Below are 22,427 nucleotides of genomic sequence, written 5' to 3' on the forward strand. Positions count from 1 at the left end.
ACAATTTCTGAGTTCATCTAAGTTCACATATACATGCAAAAACAAAAACACATGCAAGGATTTGAGAGCCTCAGACAGGCATCAGCATTTCCGTGTTGCGTTCCAGTAGCAGACCCCAATGCAGTCATGATGGTAAGTTTATTTCTGTGCAAGTAGAAGTTTCTGTTAAGCTTCTGGAGAGGAGTTAATCAATGAGGTTATCGTCGGAAAAAAACCCCAACTAATTAAACAACAGATGGCAGGCAGATTTCTGCACCCTGAGTTCAGAAGCTGCTAAACTCTCCCATGCAAAATAAATATTTAACAGGTTGGCTGTGAGATCAGAAACCAAAGGTCACACCTCTGTTTTTTCCTCCAGATCCCATCAGATGCTCCGTGTTATCACACCTCTATTCAACTAAAAGATAGCTTTTCTAGGACCCAACCTCCAGACAAATAAGAAACTATTTCCATAGAACGCATCTTGTTTGTTCTAGATATTTTTTACGTTTATCGTAAGGAAGGAAACTAGTTTTCAAACGTCTTTGTACATGCACGCCTGTGTTTCAGAAAACTAATAAATAGCACCACACCGCCTCTTGGTGGTTCTGAGAAAAGGTACAACATTTACATGATATTATAAGGTGCACAGGCAGATGGCGCCAGATTCAAGTGTGTGGACATTGACTTAAGGAATGAATTCTCACAACTTTTCAAAAGTAAGATATGCTTTTTGTTTTAGTTGTACTTTTATGTTCTATGTATTTTACTCAAATAAAAAATAGATGGCTGTTTGATAAGCTTAGTAACATAGCATGAATATTTGATTTATTTAATAAATGGTTACAATCAGAGCAAAAACATGAAGTAAATAAATACCTGGCTATGCGTGCATTTGTAAATATACAATTTTTATCTGTTTGATTTATACCACACATGTTTGTAGGCCTATCAGGAATGTCTTGCCTCTGAGTTACAGACATTTTATTTTTAGAAATTCCTCCATTTGTCTGCCATGCAGATTAAATCTGAAAAACAACCTTCATGCATTGCATCAATTGTGAGTCATCAAATGTTCTTAGATAAAGAAAGACTTCACTTTGAGCTCTGCAACATTTCTATTTATCTTTTTTTTTAATGTGTCCAGATGAAAGGGTTTTCATTATCTTTACTTATTGATCTATTTTTGCTCATAAAGCACACAACAGCATCTACAACTTAGAAATCATCCCATCAGAAAGAGATTGGGCAGAGTTCATTTCCTGATAGATAAAAACACACACGTGTACATACACACACGCACCCAAACACAGAGAAAAACACAAGCTGTGCACAGCATTCTGCCAGTGAGATCCATTTTTATGTTCACCTCAGACAAACAATTAAACACGTATCAAGTCAGCACAAAAAGTAAAGAAATGCCTGTTTGGTAGAATATTTCTTTATTGAAACATTGTTTCTCGGCAATATATCTATGCTCATCCCACAAATGCATGTTCCTTACATTTATTAAACCAAAATGATCATAACAATAAAAACCATCGTCATCTGTAAACTTTCAAACCAATCAAACCACTTCAAACTGAATGGAAATTCTACAGCAGCAGAGACAGAACACCCAGGACACCTCAGGAATGAAAACAAAGTCTGTCTGTGACCCTGGAGATGCAGGGGAATACTGTTCATTATCAGAGCAATACATACTTTGACTGGCACAAACGTGTCTCCAGCATGAGCCTCCAGAGATGTTTATCATGCACCTCACTCTGCACTTGGCTGACTGACAGATCTGTTGTCGTTTTCCAAGAATATGTCATGTTTACTTGTCTTACTTAGTATCGACTGAAAGGCACTAATCTAAATACTTGAAGAAAACTATTGTTGTTCAACTAAAGTGTGTATGATGTGTTTGCATTCATGAGGAAACTGAAAGCCTTTGATTGCATTTTAAAGCCAGTTAGGTTCAACATTAAAGGATTAATTTATTGTAAGTTTCATTTTGATCATCAGTTTATCAGAAACACTATAACTATAAAGACAAGGAAAGTAAAATCGACCTGATTGTGACACTTTACTGTGACACTGCTACTCCAGTGGAAGTCATAAAAAGTGGATGCTGTCTGGTTTCTGCCATTGTTTTATTCAGATTACAGAAACGTGACCAGTGTAAATTGTTACCTTTGCTGGAATGGGCAGTTTCATTTTGACTGCTTTTTTTATCACTATAATCATTTATTGGATTCAATTGCAAAGTGGAGCTGCTGTCTTGTTTCTACCAACTAAGCCATAGGTCACTGTTAACTTTAACATGAGCATCAGTCGGCGCTGATGAGCAGCTTTATTTCACTAAACTCCTGTTGACTCGACAAAGCAGGTTTTTTTTTTTTTTTTTTTTGCTATATTATAAAAAAAAAAATCAACATTTGCCTGTACTCATAGTACCTGTATAAGGTCTCCTTTTTACTAATTCATACATCTACCTCTGTAAAGAAACTCCAGCAAACACATTTTGGAATATCTCATTGAAACTAACTGATGTAACATGTGATTAATGTTATGAGTTATTAGACTGACCTAGTTGAAACAGCTCAACTACATCTGCACTAATTGAGTAAGGCAAAGTAACTATACCAATTGCTTGTAGTATATAGTAATACAGCAATTATTTTGTCACACATGCATGTGTGACAAAATAAATGAGGGAAAGGGAATGACACAGACTACACATGCACACATTCACAACATGCAAATACCAAATACATGTGATTGACTGTATATCTAGTACATTCAGGGTAAATGTTCAGAGGTGTCTATCAAATTGCACAGCAAGTTCACCAAATACTGGAATGTATAATCATGTCTCGAGGATGGAGAACTGAGCTTGAGTTCTTTTTTGTGTGTGTCTAATTCCTACCTTTGCTGCCTTTCACTGCTCTGGCATATTCAGCTAAAAGCTAATAAACCTTTATAACATTGTTTACTTTTCAGACAATCAGCAACATCTTGACCTTCACTGCCAAGCTATATTTCAATTACTGAAACATGACTAATACAAACTGTTATCTTAGCTGTAATGAGCAGTTTCAATTTGACAGCATCTCTATTACTATAAACATTTATTGGATAAAGTTGTAAACATATCACAACACGTGTTTAATGCAACACTATCATGACACCATCGACTATTATTCTGGAGCTTTGGCAAATGCTACTTGAGCAATGGTTTGCAGATTAAAGAACAGCAGCCTGTGTAATTTGGATTATAAAATGGATTAAAGAATGAGAACAACTGGCTGAAATTGACCACAAATCTATGGCTTTGTTACGTTTGGCTCGTGCTTTTTCTTTCTCCATGTGATTCAGTGAATGTGTTGAAATCATGTCACGTGTTATTCAGCCCTCCTCGAATGTAAATGTGCAAAGTATTTTCAATTAAAAGAATGGATAAAACTTGCATTCACCGCTCAATACCAGCATCTTTATCTACCTCAGTGACACTTAGATCTCCCCCCCCCAGACCTTGACTTACATATCTGGCATGTTTGGCAAAGACTCTTGGAGTACCACTTCATGAACGTTCATGAACGTCAAGAAATGTGACTTCCATGTTCACCGGGTCTCCTTTCTCGGCTCCATGGTAGGTCTGGGTCATGTGGAGATGGACTCATAGAAGGTCAGTGCCGTCAGGGACTCGCCAACCCGTTCCAGTTGGAAGGATCTGCAGTGCTTACTGGGGTTTGCCAACTTCGACCAAAAGTTCATTCGTGGGTTCAGTTCTGTTGCTGCTCTCTCACATCTTCTCAGGTACCGTTCTCCTGGTCTCCTCAAGCAGACACCTCCTCCAAATGTGTCAAAGTCCTCTTCAACAAGGCTCCGGTCTTGATTGTACCTGAACCCCAACAGCAATAGATCAATAAGCTGGACGCGTCAAATGTTGAGGTGGGCAGTGCTGTCCCAACAAAGGACAAGAGAATCCAGCCCTGTATGTTCCTCTCCAGAAAGCTGACGATGGCAGAGATGAACTACGATGTCTGGAATAAAGAATTGCTGGTGGTGAAGGTGGCTACTCTGACTTGAGGGGGCAAAACTCCCATTTGTTGTCTGGATGGACCACAATACCTGTGTTCAGCCCTGAGGCTGGACTCTCGACAGGCCAGGCGGACACTTTATTTCAATCAATTCAACTTCACTCTATCACACTGTCCAGGGTCATAAGAATGTTAAACCGGATGCCCTCTCATGGTTGTCTGACACCTCTCCCGACCTTGAGAATCCTGACATGATTCTACTCCCCCACTTGTTTTGTGGGCAGTCGAGGAGAGGGTCAGACTGACAAGCTGTTGAGGGTCAGACTGTCCCAGAGAAGTGTCCATCCAACCACCTGTATGTGACATAGTCCCTCGAGTCTCCCGTCATCCACTGGGCCTACTCCTCATCGATATCCTGCCATCTGGGGGCCAGAAGCATTATTTGTGACCAGACAGCAGTTTTGGAGGCTTGGCATGAAAAAAGATGTTCAGGGGGACAGACAAGGCCGCCTGCCTTGGCTGTGTCCAACGCAAGACCTCCTACCATCCAGGAGGTCTCCTGCACCTCTTGCCTGCGCCCTACTGTCCTTGGTCCATCATCGCCCTGGACTTAGTCACTGGGTTGCCTGTGTCTGAAGGTAAAACCGTCATTCTCATTGTAAAGTCTGTGTCTCTTTATTTTAGTACTCACCTGTCTCCTCTCCCTCGATGCACACCTACACTTCCTGTGTCCGTGTGTTTATGCAATACGGTTCATCTTCCCCTTCACGCTTGTCTCAGCGCCAGATCATCGTCATTCCTTGCATCGAGAAATCTCGCAATTGTTTTGTGTTTCCTTGTGTGCTTTTTGTGTTTTGGATTACATTTGAACTCTGCTTGTTTTTGGACTTACCTTCTGGATAGTGTCTCTGAATACCAGAATACCCGAAGCCTGACTCTGACTCTGTGTCTGCTTTTGGGTTCACCATTCAGTGTGACAACATTGTGTTAGTAAACTACATTCACCTGGAAGTTATACATTTATTTGATTTGTTTGTTTGTTGTTTTGTCTGTATTTGACCAGATTTTTGATGTGTAATTCAAAAAATCCAAACACTGGAAAATAAATTCTATAGATGATTTAACTTCAAAATGACTTTATGGTATGTAGTTTCCAATGTTTTCCTTCTGTGACCTGATATCATACAGTTCAGTTCAACTGGTGTTTACTGTCAAAAAGATTCTCAAAATATTTAGGAAGGAGAGTCATGCAATGATGGACATCAAGTAAAATAAAGTCGCACGTAGTGCGGCTCAGTGAATATGAACACAGGAATGTCAGTAAACAGGAGAAGAAAAATGTTATCACTATGTGTTTGTTTCCTCCCCTTTTTGTTTCAGAGGATTTTTTTCTGTATAAACCCGTCAACCTCAGCGACTTAGGGACAGCCCAGAATTTTGAGCGTCACAACAAAAAGGGACGTGACACTCGTGTTCCATCACAATTGCACGGAGCTGCAAGCCCGAGCTCATCTACAAACACAACTCACCAGAAATTACTGCCTGCATCTTCGAGATGGTGAAACAGAATAGCAACGAAAACTCTGGTGAGATTTTTTTCCCATAGATTTTGATAATAGGATGAATAAGTTATAGTTACACTTTGGATATTTGTTTGATAATTACGTACTTGTCATGAGAACTTAAAAAACAATACATAAAAATACTAATTTATTATTTAATTCACTTGATTTGTAGTATTTTCACACAAATATGTGCATTGCTGTTGTTACTAGTTTTCACACCGAGACAATTATTTGTCACTGAAAGAATGGACTTCTATGTACTCCTTCTTTTATGTACTTGTATCTGTTAATGAAAGAATGTACTGAGATAAATCAGGAATCATAACTGAGTTTTGTTCCGTTGCAGATGGAACATCAAAGGCGTCACACAGGTGTAGCTGGCGCTGCCTCGGTCCTCTCACCTTCCACACTCAGGCTGTGGGAGACACGGTCTGCCTGAGCCATGGCCACCGGCGAGCAGAGAGAAACAAAGACACCTTCAGGAACGGCCTGGTGTTCAGCAGCCGCCCGCTGAAGCTTCAGGAGAGGCTTCGTGTGAGACTGGAGAAGGATTCGTTTAAATGGGAGGGATCTCTGCGTGTGGGCTTCACTAACGTGTCGCCCTCAGGAAGACCTCTGCCTCTGCCCAGTATGGCCATCCCTAACCTGACCGACACCCCCGGCCACTGGGCTGCTGCTTTGCCTGAGTACTTCTGTCAAGCAGGTTCAGAGCTGGAGTTCTGGGTTTGCACCAGTGGGAGTATAAACGTCACATGTAACGGAAGTGAGACAGAGAAGCTCCTAACAGGGGTGGACCTCAGCCACCCACTGTGGGCCATGATCGACATCTATGGACAGGCCCACTCCATTTCCCTCCTGGGTAAGTTCACTTTAAATGTCACATGTACCGATTGTGCTGAAAACTGTTGTCACACCATGAAATGATTTAATGTCTCGTTGGCTCTTTCTGCAGGCTCAGAGAAACAAGGACTGGTTTGCAGAAGATCCTGTCCTGCACCTGAACCCCTCCTCTCACCTGACTGTGACAATCAACTCAGGTTGCTTCCGGATGTTTCACCCCTGGTGGGAGACGGTGATGAAGACACAGTCCTCCGAGACATGGAAACCTCTGAAGGTAGGATGGAGTCCCTCCAGCTGATACTGTCCAGTTTGAGCTGAGCACATTACCAGAGAGGAGGATGTAATCAGTGACTCAGTCCATTGTCAGTCTTCTAATTGTGATTCCTGTCTTCTGTCCACAGAGAACCGCTGTGTGGTGTGCATGATGAAGGAGGCCAGAGTCACTCTGCCTTGTGGTCACCGCTGTTTGTGTTCGCACTGCTGCTCCATGGTGACCCAGCGGTTTGGTACCTGCCCGCTGTGCCGACACCAGATCAGTGCAGATGAGGAGAGTTTCTGTGCTGGTCTGAGCTCCAAGACTCCAGACCAAACTCACCAAATGACTGTAGCACACTGACCTGATGTGTTCTGGAGGTTCAGTAGTCATTTCCACACAGACACGCCGTCTCTGACAGGAGATCAACCAGGAAACTTTTTATGTGTTTTTTACTTCCTTTACTATGTGAATGTTGTACAGCCTGTGAAAGATAAAACTCTGAGATGTTGGCATGAAGATAATGTGAATGAAGAGCGAAGTCAATTTCTCACATGTAATTATGTAAAACTGCACTATGTATAAAACATTTTTACAAACTATTGTGTAAAATTTCTGTATATATTAAATATTACATTGATTTTTGTGAAGTTTTGAAATTTGCCCATGTTGTTTGTGTCGAAAAAATAAAATGCTCCCGTCTTTCAAAGTAATCTGGATTCTGCTCTTCTCTTAACTGAATTCATAATAAAATCATCACACATTTCAATAGTGTGGCCAAAATAAAGGAAAATATAAAAGTCACACGTTCAGAATAAATGGACTTCATTTAAGATATTTTTTTTAACTTTACCACTTAACACGGGACCTTCTATTAAGGCATGTGTGACGTTTTATGTTGCTTTAAACTGCTTTTTTAATGAACGTCTTTTCTGTTTATTTGCATGTTGTGTATCACGTGTGAACGTTTCACAATCAGCTAGTTTCGGTTTGATTCAATGTCCTTATCAAAATCAAAATGAAAGTTGGCATCAATACATTATGAATGATTCACACTGTCAACATTGACCTTTGTAGTTTGTTTTGTAGATGAGGGCTTATCAGATGGAAATTACATTAATTTGAAAGCTGAGTAATTTGTTTTGGATTTTATTCTGCAAATGAAAAAGCAAAAAAAAAAAACCCCACATTAGTAATGCACATACCTGCTGCAGCCACTTTACAGAAATGTACACAATTTACTAAAAACAAAATATTCTGGTCAGGTCAGGAAAGTTGACTTTCATTTAGGTTTTATTCATCACCCAGTCTAAGACGATGTAATAAATCACTTTATAATAACATAAATAGTCGGAAATGACAGCAAATTACACATTAAAACTCGGGTGATAGCGGAGAAGCAAAACTCAGCTTTCAGTGTTGTGCTGTGTCTTCTACTCTCAGGAAAATGTTCTATCCCAAAGAAAAGAAAATCCAAACAGCAGGTATTGTTTTAGATAGAAGTTTTCATATGGCTTTTAGCTGAAGATTCGTGCTGGACGGCACAGAGAAAAAACCCAAAAAAAGACTTTATTTCTTTTGATAACATTATATTTTAATGTGTTTTCCTTCGTAGCTACTTTGATTCGTATTTCATTTTTATATATGGTATTTATTCTCAGTGTGACGTTTTCAGAGAGCATATAACATGGATAAATGTGTGTTGCTTTTATCAAAAAGCATTAAAAAAACAGACCTCTACTGTAATTATTAAATAGTGATGCGAGTTAACAGTAAAGCCAGTGTGGCTCTTAATCATGTACTGCAGTCAATGTCAGTAATAATTTTCAATGTATGAGTTTACTCAGTTGTAAATGTCAAATCTTTATTTATGTAAAGTTCTGTATTGAATGAGTATGTATTATGGTCTTTGAAATAAACTTTATTGCATACATTTAAATATGTCTGATTTTCTCATTTTAACTGAACTACCTCCGTCGAGACCATTTTGAAAATCAAGTGCGATGACCAGGATTAGTGGTGGTTTTCTCATCGAAGTCCCAAAGGTTATTTGTTTAGCACATCATGAGGTTGTTATCAAAATGTACATCAACCAGCTGGTTTAATTTTTAGATGTTTACAACTATCACATTTTCTAGGGGCAATTGTGCATCAAAACGAAAGTCAACACATCAGCAGTGTGAATGACTGGAGGTTGTTTTGAATTCACAAATGATTTATTGAAAATCCTCAACACAGAAGACAAACTATCTAAAAGCAAACCAAGGATGAACTCAGGATAACCACCCCAAAACCAAACAAACCAGAGTATTTCACATGTATGGTCAGAATCCATTTATAGATTTCGAACATTTTCTCATTATTTAATATGGTTCAGAACTGAGAACTGAATCCTGGTCGTCAAAGGCCAAATATTCTAATAGGTCATGTGAAAAAAAAAAAAAAAAGACAGCTATGTGATGAGTGTCTTTTGTGTGCCTGTACCATTGTGTCAGGAATAGACTTTCTTTTGCATGGAAGCAAACAAGCTGTCAAACAGGAAAACAGGTTTCTAACTCTTTGAACATTCTGTCACATGATAAACATCTACCAAGGCTCACAATAGGAAAATGCCTCGGTAGTCAAAATGTAAATAGAGAATAGGTTTTTTTGACAAGATTCAACGTCAAAATGACTTTAAAGACAAGGTCGGGTAAAGCAAATGGATACATAAAACACCATTCAGGCACAGAGCAATTCAAAGTGCCCAAAGATATCCTATAATACAACACATGTGCTACTTGGAAGCACAAAAGTAATACTCAATTTGTGATCTGGTTTAGTAGATTTTTTGTGTTTGTGATTAATTGGTGACTCTAAATTGCTCATGAATGTGTGTGTGATACTCCGGTGTTTGCCCCGGTGTTGGACAGGTCACCTGTCCACCTGGTCATGGTCACCTGAGATCGGTATAAGACCATTCTTGAAGAATGACTTGACGAACGTGTTGTTTACTGACACTTCAATGTGACAAACTCATTTAGACATTCAAGGTAAAAGTCTGAAACAACTTCAATGCCTCTATTATGCATCACCTGTCAATTATTTATACTGCTGAAATATTCACTTTCATTTTGATGCCCATTATACCTTGAAAAAATTTTTTAATTCTTTTTTCCAGGCACTGGTGATGTATGATACTCTTTAATTTAAATCAAATCTTGAAAGTGTGATTTTAAAAATGATACCTATTTTGCAAAAACTCCAAATAAATTTCAGTCCAAGAGGCCAGGTAAGATAAGCTCGGACAAAATAAGTCTTTAGTGAGGTGACTCAGTACAAACTGAGCTGTTAGTGCAGAGAATAGTAAATGTAATATTTTGAATACGGTTGGCCAACAGTTGGACCAGATTCTATTGGTGTGCATTGGTTAGTTTTAGTTTGTTATTATTAAAAACTGTCCCTGAGTCTGTTAGTGCCAGGCTTCAGCGCCCTGAATCTCCTGCCATGAGGCCAGCAGCTCAAACACCCGGTGTCCCGGGTGTGTGTGGTCTCTGTGGATACTACGAGCCTTATTGGGGCGGCGTTAATGACCCTCTGAAGTGCTTTCCTCTTGGCCACAGTGCACAGTGCCACTTATCGAAACATTTTCTTTTATACATTTCACCAGACTTGTCATATGTTTTTATCTAATTGACTCTTCAGGCCATACATTAATGGCTAAATCTTAAATACCAGGTGGACATAATTTGCAAGAATTTACAACAGCATGCATGTAAAGTACAGATATTTAGAAATTCACTTTGCAAAAGCTTGAACTGGACTTTGATTTGGCTTTAACTGTTTTATCTGCATGACTGACAGACCACATGCTGCACTAAATTCACTCTTAACCTTGAGACAAAACAACATCAACACCGTTGAAGTGTTGACTTTCATTTTGATGCAAAATTACACCTGTAAAAAAATTGATAGCGGTAAAAATGAAACCAAACGTTATACATTTGAAAAACAACCCCAGGATAGGCTGAATAAAAATATTTTGGACTTTGAAAGGAAAAGCACCACCAAATGACCGCAATCCATTACAGTCCATTTGCAAAATTGTTTTAAAGTCGTATGATTGCTAAAATAAAATGAACATTTCAAAGATACGTTAAAGGAGGTAATTCGGTTCAAATGAGAATAACGGACACGTTTTAATGCATGTAATAAAGTTTGCATAATCATTTCATGCAAAACAAAACTTTGCATTGAAAAAGATTTGACATTTACAACTGAGTAAACTCTACATTGAAAAGTATTACTGACATTGACTGCAGAACATAATTAAGAGCCACACTGGCTTTCCTGTTAACCCACATCACTATTTAATAATTACCGTACTTTGTTATTTCATGTTCCTGCTTCACGTTACTGTCTAGATAGAGCTGCTCAGGCTGGTTAAATCTAGGAAACCATCTTACTGTCTAGATAGAGCTGCTCAGGCTGGTTCAATCTAATAACAGTTGGAAAGTATTTGGATGAGTGTGATTATTGCAAATAATATATGTAGCACAACAAGGACATTGTATGTTATCCCCTTCCCCCCACCCCCCTCCCCCCTCCCCCCTCGACTTTCTTCTCTCTCTTCTCTTCTCTCTCTCTTTGTGCGTTCCCCCCCGGTCGTGTACGGCAGCCATGCCAGCTTCTGACGGAGAAGGCAACAGGGAGAGACTCCAGGTCTCTCCCTGTTGCAAGACCAAAAACTGTTCTGACTCCGAAGGCTCTCAATCACATCATATTGTTGGCCCAAGCTGCCGAACAGGACAAGGGCAAAAAAAAAAAGAAAAAAAGAAAAAAATAAAAAAAATAAAAAAATAATTACAGTAGAGGTCTGTTTTTTTAATGCTTTTCAATGAAAGCAACACAACTTTATCCTTGTTATATACTGTATGGAAATACTCAGTATCTTCACACCGGTATCCAAAAAACAAATTCCCTGAATCTCAAAAGGATGAAGATGAAACATGCTATGCAATAGTTGATGATCCTCTGAGAACAAAACCTGTTTTGCTGTTGATGCATCTGTTTTATACTAGTTCTATAACATGTCTGACCATGAAGAAGTAGGAAATCTTATTTTGTAAAGAAAGTCACATTTCATTTGTAAGCTCTTAATACTCGTGAAAATACTAGTGAATATATATTCTGTTGAGCAGGAATAGCATGACAGTCATTTGTTTTACAGCAGTGGTAAGCAGTAGTTCTTTTGTAGTGGCTTGGACCGAGATGCATGAGACTGCTGTTGCCGTGTTGCTGCTGTGGAAATAAAATTCAGCACCGGTGAGACTGAAGTTGCCAAAGCAGAGAAAATGACTTGGGCCTTTTTTTGTCCCTTTTTTAACGTATTCCTGTCTTTTATTTCTTGGTGAAGCACTGTGAATTGCCTTCTGTCAGAATTTGTTTTCCAAGATCGGCTATCCCCTTTGGGGGCGCAACCTTTTTAGTGATTGCTCGAGCCCCGGAGCACCCGCGGGATGGACACCTATGGTCCAAGCCATCAACATGTAAGCACAGCCAGTCATCAGATCCCCAGCTGGGATCATAAGCTGACCAGACGAAGAGATACAAACCACAGAAATTTAACACAAGGAAAGAATAAATTAACGATTCAAAGTGCTTCACAGGAAGATTCATGCAGCAATATCAAGACCGAATGAAACAGAAAATACAAGACAAAAAAAAAAAAAAAAAGGCCATTTGAAGGTTTAACCAAGAGTGCTTAGAAACATTAAGATGAGGAGTAGTGGATTAGAAATACCTTAAAAAATACCTTCTAACTGAACCCAGTAAAATATCAAATCGACAAAAATAAGGTTAAACTCGTGTTGGAAAGTCAAATGAAATGTCATTTAAAATGCAGGAAATATTAGGATGAAATGTTGATATAACTGGGGACAAACGAGACCAATATTAGGATCCAGAGAAAACGTCACACTGAGAATAAATACCATGTATAAAAATGAAATACGAATCAAAGTAGCTACGAAGGAAAACACATTAAAATATAATGTTATAAAAAGAAATAAAGTCTTTTTTTTCTCTGTGCCGTCCAGCATGAATCTTCAGCTAAAAGCCTTGGATCTGATCTGTAGTACTTCTGGCTCCGTCCACCTGTCGTATGAAAACTTCTATCTAAAACAATACCTGCTGTTTGGATTTTATTTTCCTTGGGATAGAACATTTTCCTGAGAGTAGAAGACACAGCACAACACTGAAAGCTGAGTTTTGCTTCTCCGCTATCACCCGAGTTTTAATGTGTAATTTGCTGTCATTTCCGACTATTTATGTTATTATAAAGTGATTTATTACATCGTCTTAGACTGGGTGATGAATAAAACCTAAATGAAAGTCAACTTTCCTGACCTGACCAGAATATGTTGTTTTTAGTAAATTGTGTACATTTCTGTAAAGTGGCTGCAGCAGGTATGTGCATTACTAATGTGGGGTTTTTTTTTTTGCTTTTTCATTTGCAGAATAAAATCTAAAACAAATTACTCAGCTTTCAAATTAATGTAATTTCCATCTGATAAGCCCTCATCTACAAAACAATCTACAAAGGTCAATGTTGAGAGTGTGAATCATTCATAATGTATTGATGCCAACTTTCATTTTGATTTTGATAAGGACATTGAATCAAACCGAAACTAGCTGATTGTGAAACGTTCACACGTGATACACAACATGCAAATAAACAGAAAAGACGTTCATTAAAAAAGCAGTTTAAAGCAACATAAAACGTCACACATGCCTTAATAGAAGGTCCCGTGTTAAGTGGTAAAGTTAAAAAAAATATCTTAAATGAAGTCCATTTATTCTGAACGTGTGACTTTTATATTTTCCTTTATTTTGGCCACACTATTGAAATGTGTGATGATTTTATTATGAATTCAGTTAAGAGAAGAGCAGAATCCAGATTACTTTGAAAGACGGGAGCATTTTATTTTTTCGACACAAACAACATGGGCAAATTTCAAAACTTCACAAAAATCAATGTAATATTTAATATATACAGAAATTTTACACAATAGTTTGTAAAAATGTTTTATACATAGTGCAGTTTTACATAATTACATGTGAGAAATTGACTTCGCTCTTCATTCACATTATCTTCATGCCAACATCTCAGAGTTTTATCTTTCACAGGCTGTACAACATTCACATAGTAAAGGAAGTAAAAAACACATAAAAAAAGTTTCCTGGTTGATCTCCTGTCAGAGACAGTATGCACTGATCTGGTGTCGGCACAGCGGGCAGGTACCAAACCGCTGGGTCACCATGGAGCAGCAGTGCGAACACAAACAGCGGTGACCACAAGGCAGAGTGACTCTGGCCTCCTTCATCATGCACACCACACAGCGGTTCTCTGTGGACAGAAGACAGGAATCACAATTAGAAGACTGACAATGGACTGAGTCACTGATTACATCCTCCTCTCTGGTAATGTGCTCAGCTCAAACTGGACAGTATCAGCTGGAGGGACTCCATCCTACCTTCAGAGGTTTCCATGTCTCGGAGGACTGTGTCTTCATCACCGTCTCCCACCAGGGGTGAAACATCCGGAAGCAACCTGAGTTGATTGTCACAGTCAGGTGAGAGGAGGGGTTCAGGTGCAGGACAGGATCTTCTGCAAACCAGTCCTTGTTTCTCTGAGCCTGCAGAAAGAGCCAACGAGACATTAAATCATTTCATGGTGTGACAACAGTTTTCAGCACAATCGGTACATGTGACATTTAAAGTGAACTTACCCAGGAGGGAAATGGAGTGGGCCTGTCCATAGATGTCGATCATGGCCCACAGTGGGTGGCTGAGGTCCACCCCTGTTAGGAGCTTTACCCTTGAGCCATTGTTTCCTGAGGTATAGATGCTGCCACCAGCAGAAACCCAGAACTCCAGCTCTGAACCTGCTTGACAGAAGGACTCAGGCAAAGCAGCAGCCCAGTGGCCGGGGGTGTCGGTCAGGTTAGGGATGGCCATACTGGGCAGAGGCAGAGGTCTTCCTGAGGGCGACACGTTAGTGAAGCCCACACGCAGAGATCCCTCCCATTTAAAGGAATTCTTCTCCAGTCTCACACGAAGCCTCTCCTGAAGCTTCAGCGGGCGGCTGCTGAACACCAGGCCGTTCCTGAAGGTGTCTTTGTTTCTCTCTGCTCGCCGGTGGCCATGGCTCAGGCAGACCGTGTCTCCCACAGCCTGAGTGTGGAAGGTGAGAGGACCGAGGCAGCGCCAGCTACACCTGTGTGATGCCTTTGATGTTCCATCTGCAACGGAACAAAACTCAGTTATGATTCCTGATTTATCTCAGTACATTCTTTCATTAACAGATAAACATTGTGACGTCAAATGACAACAACAACAAGCTGTGTGCAGCATCTTGGTCTTCATGGTATGAATATTCCTCATATTTTTGCTTCCACTATTAAGTCTTTATTCAAGACATTATGCATGAATATTGTGTTTTCCATTAATACAATTTTGAGAAAATTCTCAACAAGTAGAATATTCAAAGTAATAAACTGTCTTACAGCAAATATGATGAAATTGAGAAATGTGTGTAAGTGTTTTGTTTGCCAAAGGATGAATCACAGTGAATTACAGCTCACTGTCACATCTGTTAGGTTCATCTTACACATTTGACTCACACGCACCTACCGGCCGTACTTTCAGTCGACGTGTTTAAAGTCACTTACTCACTGTTGTTTTCCACAATTTATTTCTAATTGCCAATTTCACTGCACTTCAAAGGCGTTTGCTCATTCATACTACTTTCTAAACCAAATTCAACCTCATCACCATTTAGGACCAACAGAAAGAAGGACTTACATCCTGGAATTACAACACCCATATGTAAAGCAGGATTATAACATTCATGTCAATTTCTGTCAAAACCAAGAATGAATCTCTTACCATCGTACTCATAGCTGTCCTGCTTCTTCATCTTGAAGATGCAGTCATTAGTTGTCTTTGAGTCTTGAGTGAGCTCGGCTCAGCGTGTCAGTGACTGTCACAAACCAGGGAGTGTGGCCTCATTTTGAACACAGGGGGCGGGATCTAACGCACATGGTGCATGTGGTTTACAAACAAGAAACCACTGCATGGAAAAGGAAAGAGGGAGGGACAGAGGGAGGAACCAAACGTTGGAAATTTCCCCAAAGTGGAGAACAAAGTCACGTTCAGGTTTATCCAAGGTATTCGTGGGATGTAAAGGGACGGCCTTCTCGGAAGCAATAATGAATGAGTTATCTGACAATTGCTCTCAAGCAGTTTCTTTATTTCTCACCACCTATCTTTGTTTTTCATTTTGAAAGACAAAAGCTGACAAGCAGCATTTGTTTACAACTGGCCAGTGCTAATCAGTCTCTCTTTCTGCAAATGAGACATTTGATAGTCAATTTTCGGATTCTTGTAAACTCTATAAGAGACAAGCAAATTATATTTAAGGTTCTTAATAAAGTGGACAATAACGCACGCACGCACGCACGCACGCACGCACACACACACACACACACACACACACACACACTTTAATTCTTTCACAATTCAGTTGAGAAATGTTGGTCTATTTTAGATTTATTACACATAGATGCAACAATTTCTGAACTTTTTAGTTTTATTCTGTATAATTCTAGCATATAAGCCAGGATTTTTTTTTTTATGATGTTCCAATTTTTTTTTATATAATTATCTAAATACATACAAAAACATATGTTCCAGTTTTGAAATACGTGGCAAAACAGCATCCGTAAATTATTAAAATGAAAAATATTTTGTGATTTTGTACATGCAGCTTGATAAAGTCGAGCTTTTCAAAAGTTAGGATGAGACTTCTAAGGAAACAACATGTAAATGTACAATTTTTCTTTCTTCTCATTTCTCAAATATTATTATTTTGTTCCATTTGAGAGAAAATAAACAATGACTAATATTTATTTTGTCTACTGGACTGTGAAGACATTTGATATAAACACAACAATCTGTCTGCAGGATCTCAATATTAATATTTTTCTTTGTAGAGCCCCAAAAACGATCCTCATACTTTCATACATACTTTCCATTTTATATGCATTATAAACTCACTTCCTTTCTGTAAAACACACATCACATGACAGACAATCCTGATTACCAAGCTGTAAATTTCCACCAAGACATGGGATATCATTCCTTCGAATAAACCGGTGATCTTATAGGAAGTCCCCTCAGCGGAGTAACGAAAGCATGTAGATGTGCTCATATGTGTGACTGGTTGGTGGAGGAAGATCCGTCAGTCTCTCTGTCGCCCTCTACAGGACACTTCAGAATAGAAAACCATCTGCTTTATATGATCATGTGACAGGAGGAGGCCTTACTGAGGAGGCCACAGTGAGATCATCATTCCTGGAAATGTACTGGTCTTTATCCTGAAATGAGCAACGATTACAAAAAATCCCACTCTTCTGCCGTCCTGGAGGATTACAGCACATCCGGGCAACCAGTGAGCTCAGTACATGTTTGAACATGTCGGGTTGCCTTTCAAAGCAGGTATTGAGGTTAATCGCTTCATACAAGAATTAAATACAGAGTATCCTGTAGTATTTACCTCATGAATGTGTTTAATCTCTATCCTGATAATTAAGTTTTTTACTACAAGAGTTTTGCTTGAGATTATCGGAGGTAAAGTTATAAGAGATAGAACAACCTCTGTTTGAAAGTCTCAATGCTTATCTTTAAAAATCACAATATCAAGTGTATGGCATGACAGGAAATGTTACACTGACGTTAGAAATCTGCTGCAGCAGATGACAAAACCAATTCCCATTTGAAGAGAACTGACGGAAACTCAGCCACAAATGTAAGGAATGTTTTCGGAAACAGCTGCACAATAAAGTATAGCAGATAAGAGAGACAATAACTGTAAATCCTTTGACCACATGCTCCATTACGAATCACAAATTACTTATTTACATATCATTTTAAGTAGCCGCACTTTGACCTGCATTGTGTGTGTATAAGGAGTGCAATGTAAATAAAGCTTGTTATGATTATTAGATATGCACTGAAGCGGCCATGTTTACTTCTGAGATGGTACAATAAAGCTTTTACAATCACAGATACAATATCAGCTCACGTTTTCAAAAACTGGAATACCTGGAGGAGAAATAAACTGAAGGATAGAGCAAGGACAGTGCATCTCTCTACATCACAATCGCACGAGGAACATTGTCCTTGACATGACTGAAGACAGAATTCATGTTTAAAACCTAAATGACTTATTTTCCTGATCTGAATTTATTCCTCAACATGCTGAGTAAGCATAAATCATTGTGTCACATGTAATGACTTAAAAGCCATTTACCAATGACGTGAAACTGATTAGTTGAGTTTAAACGGGCATCCACGTTAAGATTTTGTTTCGTTGCATTGCACGCGGCAAAACGACTATTGTTTGTTTCAATGCTGAATATCTGTGGTGTTTAAACAGGCAGCCGAGCGTCTCATCTCTTCTCCTCCACCGTGTACACCAGCTGCACCTCACTTGGTCAGACATGGCAGGTCATCAAAAAATCCACTTGTTCCCACTCCACCTGTTCAAAACTCCATCAATCTGCTGCCGTCCAATAAAAGGCTCGGCTCTGGCCGCCGGGCCAATAGCAAGGCATTAAAGCTGTGAGACCCGGGCCAATCCCAGGCTGCATTCTAATGCGGCCCATCTTTATCAAGGTGCCACTCCACTTCCACATACTGCTTATTTATGATTTCTGAGCCGAGAGCCGGCGGGAGGCATACGTCTTCAGGGGGAGACAGAAATCTGTGTCCAGAGGTTCTCGTCGAAGACTTCAGACATGGAGCTAACACCCGGCCAGGTGTGGATGAGAAAGGGCGAATGGCGAGAGTGAGTTTTAACCTACGGCTGCATTGTTTCTGATGCGGTACCAACGTCAAGAACTTTGTGCAAATTGCCATTAGTGCTTTGAATTTCCTGCAAATTTGGGGAGGAAAGGTGAGCTCTCCAATCCAGATATTGTTGGGGGTGAGAGAACTCCTCCCTCCGGCCCACTGCTGGTCTTCTCCTGCTTGGATCTTACTGGATGTGTTCCTGGTACCTGGAGGCAGACTTACAGTACTTTCCATGGATCCCAACATCCAGGGGTCTTTCCTGTTCAACAACAGCATCAACCAGTTTCCGTCAGACCTCAAGGCACCGGTGTGCCAGTACTCCATGCCCAACTCTTTCTACAAGCTCAACCCGGGCCTGAACAGCCAGCTGCAGCCGGGGACGCCGCACGGCATCAGCGACATCCTGAGCCGCTCCATGGTCGGCGTGGGCTCGACGGGCACCACCACCCTGCTGTCCGGATATTCCACCATGGGGGGCTTCGGCCCCTCGGTCACCAGCACATCGATGTACTACAACCGAGACTACAACTCGTCCCTGAGCGGCTTCGCCAAGCCCGGCGCTGAGTGCGCCATGAAGGCTCGCAGCGTGAGCTGCTGGGCAGAGAGCGGCTGTGACTGGAGAGGAGGGAGGCAGCAGTGCAGCAACAGTGAGTCTGAATACAGCAGCCCGGGCTCAGTATCCAGCTCAGACACCCAGGAACCCTCTCTGTGTCTGTCTGTGAGCAGTCAGAGATGCAAAACCAAAAGGTTAAGAGCTAAAACATAGCCAGGGCATCATCGCAGGCTTCAATTGAGAAGAATTCTGAATTTTCTCATTTATTGCTCTGAAACATGCTTTCAACATGTCAGCTGAACAATTTTCCAGGATGTACAAGTAGATGTTTATGTTACTTTCATTTCATTTCACATAGCCTTCTTGCCTGATGAAAAATAGCCATTTGTTAATGAAGGAACTTAATATTTATTCCTCCCAACACTGTTATCCATGCTCGTTCAGCTCATATGGTTATCTCCACATGAAAGTAATTTAGGGTTTTTATTTGCAGAGTGATATTATAGTGCTTTTTAACTTGTTTGCTTTTCTGACGTTTCCAGGCAGCGGTCATCTCGGGGAGATGTCCAACAGGAAGAAACACACCCGACCGACATTCAGTGGCCATCAGATATTTGCTCTGGAGAAAACTTTTGAACAGACCAAGTATCTGGCCGGGCCTGAGCGGGCGAGACTGGCTTACTCTCTGGGAATGACCGAGTCACAAGTCAAGGTGAAGATGAACGTGCTCTCGTGAAATTATAATTCGGATTATGAATACACAGTTACTTGATTGATTTATTGCATTTTTCTAAAACATGCACATACACCATTATAGGTGCAGCACAATAAAACTGTTTAACTCTGCCACATCTTTTTTATTTGATAGAGTATCAAGATTTTAACCCTTTAAGTGCCAGTTTGATGACATGATGCCAATATATTAGTAATATTATCCTCTGTTTTGAACCTTCACTTTATATTTTAAAGTAAATTGTGTTCCAGATCTGAAATCACTTTAATATGATTTCAGTTGGAAAGTTCAAATAGTAGTTTGTGGTATGTTCTCTGTTTTTTTTGTTTTGTTTTGTTTTTTATTATGACAAGCATTTCATGCTTGTGCGTATAATGAGGAAAAGATAGATTTTAGTGGTAAAAATTATGAAATGTATTATCTCAAAAATCAAACCCAGAATGCATAATGCCATTTTATAATGGCTTTCAGATTGAAAAATGTAGTTTCAGTTTCTGAACACATTTCTTATGTGGTGAAAATTTAAATCCTGGAAATTATTCGTTATTTGATCAGGACTGAAGCAGAAAAATCTACAAGCGTGTTGTATTTTTAAAGCCGTTTTTTAGGGAAGCTGGCATGTCTGTCCTTTGTGACTTAAGAGGAAGGTAAATTCATCTGATGACAAAACACATTCACCTCATCCTGAACCTCTCCTGGTTTCATGTGATGCATTTTTTATTAAATTTTTTTACCTTGCATCGACAATCACGGAGAGAAATATCAGCGGGCCCCTTGTTGTGCTTCAGGTGTGGTTTCAGAACCGACGCACCAAGTGGAGGAAAAAGAGCGCGTCGGAGCCCAGCTCCACGCAGGCCAGCCACGCGGGGCAGAGCGGGGAGGCCTCGGAGAACGAGGTGGAGGACGAGGAGTACAACAAGCCGCTGGACCCGGACTCCGACGACGACAAGATCCGGCTGCTGCTGCGCAAACACCGCAGGGCTTTCTCCGTGCTGCGCCTCGGGCCGCACCACGTCTGACGCACCTGGCGCGCGCGCGCACACGCACACACACACATGCCTACATCCACGCGCTTCTCTGCAGACCCGCATGCTTGTATGAATATGAACATTTTAATTCCAAAGGTTTAGTTATTGAATAGCATGATCACGAGAGATCCAACACACAATTAAGAAAACAAAAACTTTTATAAGCTACTGGAAATAAAACTCCCTGGTCTGTTACTCAGCTGTGTGAAGGAATTATATTCACAAATATACAAATAATTTTGTAAAAAAAAAAAATATGACACACTGACAGAAATAGAAAAAAATCTGCATGATGCTGTGGGACATACTAATAAATGGAAAGCGAAACCGAAAGTAATTCCCCTAAGCTCACATTTTGAACTGTTGTTTCATGTTGGGTTTTCTTTGTGCATCATTAAAATAATTGTAGCCTTCGTGACACAAGCCAATACATGCTTTGAGTAAGATTCAGAAAGTATGTCTAGAGAATACACGACTACATCATAGTTTCACATTGCTGTTATGGCTTCTCATGTAATGTTTATAGTTAACTTGCAGGCTGTCACAATGTGAAAAACCACCCGTTCAACTAGCAGAATCACATTTTTATTTGCAATATTTTTTGGGAGAAAGCAACTAAAGGGGACATAATATTTCTAGGGAAGCCTTCTGTTCACATCCACTTTCATTTTGTTGTAATTCTTTTATCACGGCTCCAACTGAAGCTCACTTTGCTCAAACACAAGTCAGATGTTTTATTTCTCATTGTCTTGTTTATAAAATATGCAGCAAACATGCAGTGAGAGAAGCACCTGAACTCATGCACAATAAATTATTGGGAATTATTTATCAAACTGTGTTTGTCTAGTTTGTATTTAATTGAACAATCTAAAGTACATATATATTTATTGGCAGCAGTGGGTTAAGGTCTACCAACGATCAGCCCACGTAGTGACGGTAAAAGTGAAATCAACCAAGAGGTACAAAAGCTTAAGAGGTCAGAGGTCAAATCTTATGTGATTTACTCCTGTGGTACGGCTTAATTGAAGACAATGACCCTTGCAACCCACTTCAACATAAAATCAATACCAATAAAGCAGCTCGATCACCATTCAGGCTGAGTGAGTTTAGGCCCGCCGTGGTTCATTAGCCGACAGCAGGCCTGACAGCCGTGTTCAGAAAACCTGCTCAGATCGGCTGCAGCGTGCCGGAGTTACCCCTCCCATCATTATCTAAATCCTTCTCAAGTCCATGCAGGAGCTGGTAAAATGCAAACAATTAACAGCTGCCAAGTCCCACAAATCTAAGTTTCTATGTCCTTCCATCTCCCTACTATCGGGACATTTTTCAACAACTGAATCAACAGACTATTGACTCACCTCAGACGTCAAATGGCAATGAAAACGAAAACCAGTGTAAAATCCTGCGCGCTTTTGACTGGTTGGAGATTTTCAATTTGAACAAAAAGCCCTAAATAGGCAGCCAATTCCAGTTTCAGGGGCCTGACTTATTTTATCTAATGTTACAGTAGGAATTTCTCTTCTGCTCTCTCTATGGCTGAACTCCTAATTCAC

The 22,427-nt window shown here is 40.0% G+C and overlaps 3 protein-coding genes across 5 annotated transcripts; 2 read left to right on the plus strand and 1 right to left on the minus strand.

Moving 5' to 3' along the window:
• Nucleotides 1–5,428: 5,428 nt before the first annotated feature.
• Nucleotides 5,429–7,377, plus strand: LOC308112544 (E3 ubiquitin-protein ligase NEURL3-like). The gene is made up of 4 exons (XM_080468140.1): nucleotides 5,429–5,593; nucleotides 5,919–6,431; nucleotides 6,525–6,686; nucleotides 6,814–7,377. Exons 1-4 carry the CDS (start codon nucleotides 5,563–5,565, stop codon nucleotides 7,026–7,028), a joined length of 921 nt encoding a protein of 306 aa, XP_080324266.1. The 5' UTR covers nucleotides 5,429–5,562; the 3' UTR covers nucleotides 7,029–7,377.
• A 6,228-nt stretch (nucleotides 7,378–13,605) lies between these two features.
• On the minus strand, nucleotides 13,606–20,879 carry LOC308112531 (E3 ubiquitin-protein ligase NEURL3-like). 3 transcript variants are annotated; one of them, XM_080468119.1, is made up of 5 exons: nucleotides 20,581–20,868; nucleotides 15,594–15,777; nucleotides 14,435–14,947; nucleotides 14,180–14,341; nucleotides 13,606–14,052 (listed from the first exon to the last, which is right to left on the minus strand). In XM_080468119.1, exons 2-5 carry the CDS (start codon nucleotides 15,622–15,624, stop codon nucleotides 13,901–13,903), a joined length of 858 nt encoding a protein of 285 aa, XP_080324245.1. In that variant the 5' UTR covers nucleotides 15,625–15,777; nucleotides 20,581–20,868; the 3' UTR covers nucleotides 13,606–13,900. The 3 variants fall into 3 exon arrangements, with proteins under 3 accessions (XP_080324245.1, XP_080324244.1, XP_080324246.1); XM_080468118.1 differs by having other exon boundaries at nucleotides 15,594–15,737; nucleotides 20,581–20,863; XM_080468120.1 differs by lacking the exon at nucleotides 15,594–15,777 and having other exon boundaries at nucleotides 20,581–20,879.
• On the plus strand, nucleotides 18,793–20,865 carry nkx6.3 (NK6 homeobox 3; the record flags this gene model as incomplete). The annotated part of the gene is made up of 3 exons (XM_080468121.1): nucleotides 18,793–19,207; nucleotides 19,656–19,825; nucleotides 20,635–20,865. The coding sequence occupies 3 exons, from the start codon at nucleotides 18,793–18,795 to the stop codon at nucleotides 20,863–20,865; spliced, it is 816 nt and encodes a 271-aa protein (XP_080324247.1).
• Nucleotides 20,880–22,427: the final 1,548 nt, after the last annotated feature.

Source organism: Lipophrys pholis, assembly GCF_963383615.2.
Source record: "Lipophrys pholis genome assembly, chromosome: 7".
NCBI lineage: Eukaryota > Metazoa > Chordata > Actinopteri > Blenniiformes > Blenniidae > Lipophrys > Lipophrys pholis.

Bases quoted from the DNA above. Each gene is read 5' to 3' on its own strand.
- LOC308112544 (XM_080468140.1), top strand. From the start codon at position 5,563: ATGGTGAAACAGAATAGCAACGAAAACTCTG. The intron at 5,594-5,918 runs GTGAGATTTTTT...GTTCCGTTGCAG, and splicing joins GAATAGCAACGAAAACTCTG to ATGGAACATCAAAGGCGTCA. The intron at 6,687-6,813 runs GTAGGATGGAGT...TTCTGTCCACAG, and splicing joins AGACATGGAAACCTCTGAAG to AGAACCGCTGTGTGGTGTGC.
- LOC308112531 (XM_080468119.1), bottom strand. From the start codon at position 15,624: ATGAAGAAGCAGGACAGCTATGAGTACGATG. The intron at 14,948-15,593 runs GTAAGAGATTCA...GTTCCGTTGCAG, and splicing joins GGACAGCTATGAGTACGATG to ATGGAACATCAAAGGCATCA. The intron at 14,342-14,434 runs GTAAGTTCACTT...CTCTTTCTGCAG, and splicing joins CCACTCCATTTCCCTCCTGG to GCTCAGAGAAACAAGGACTG.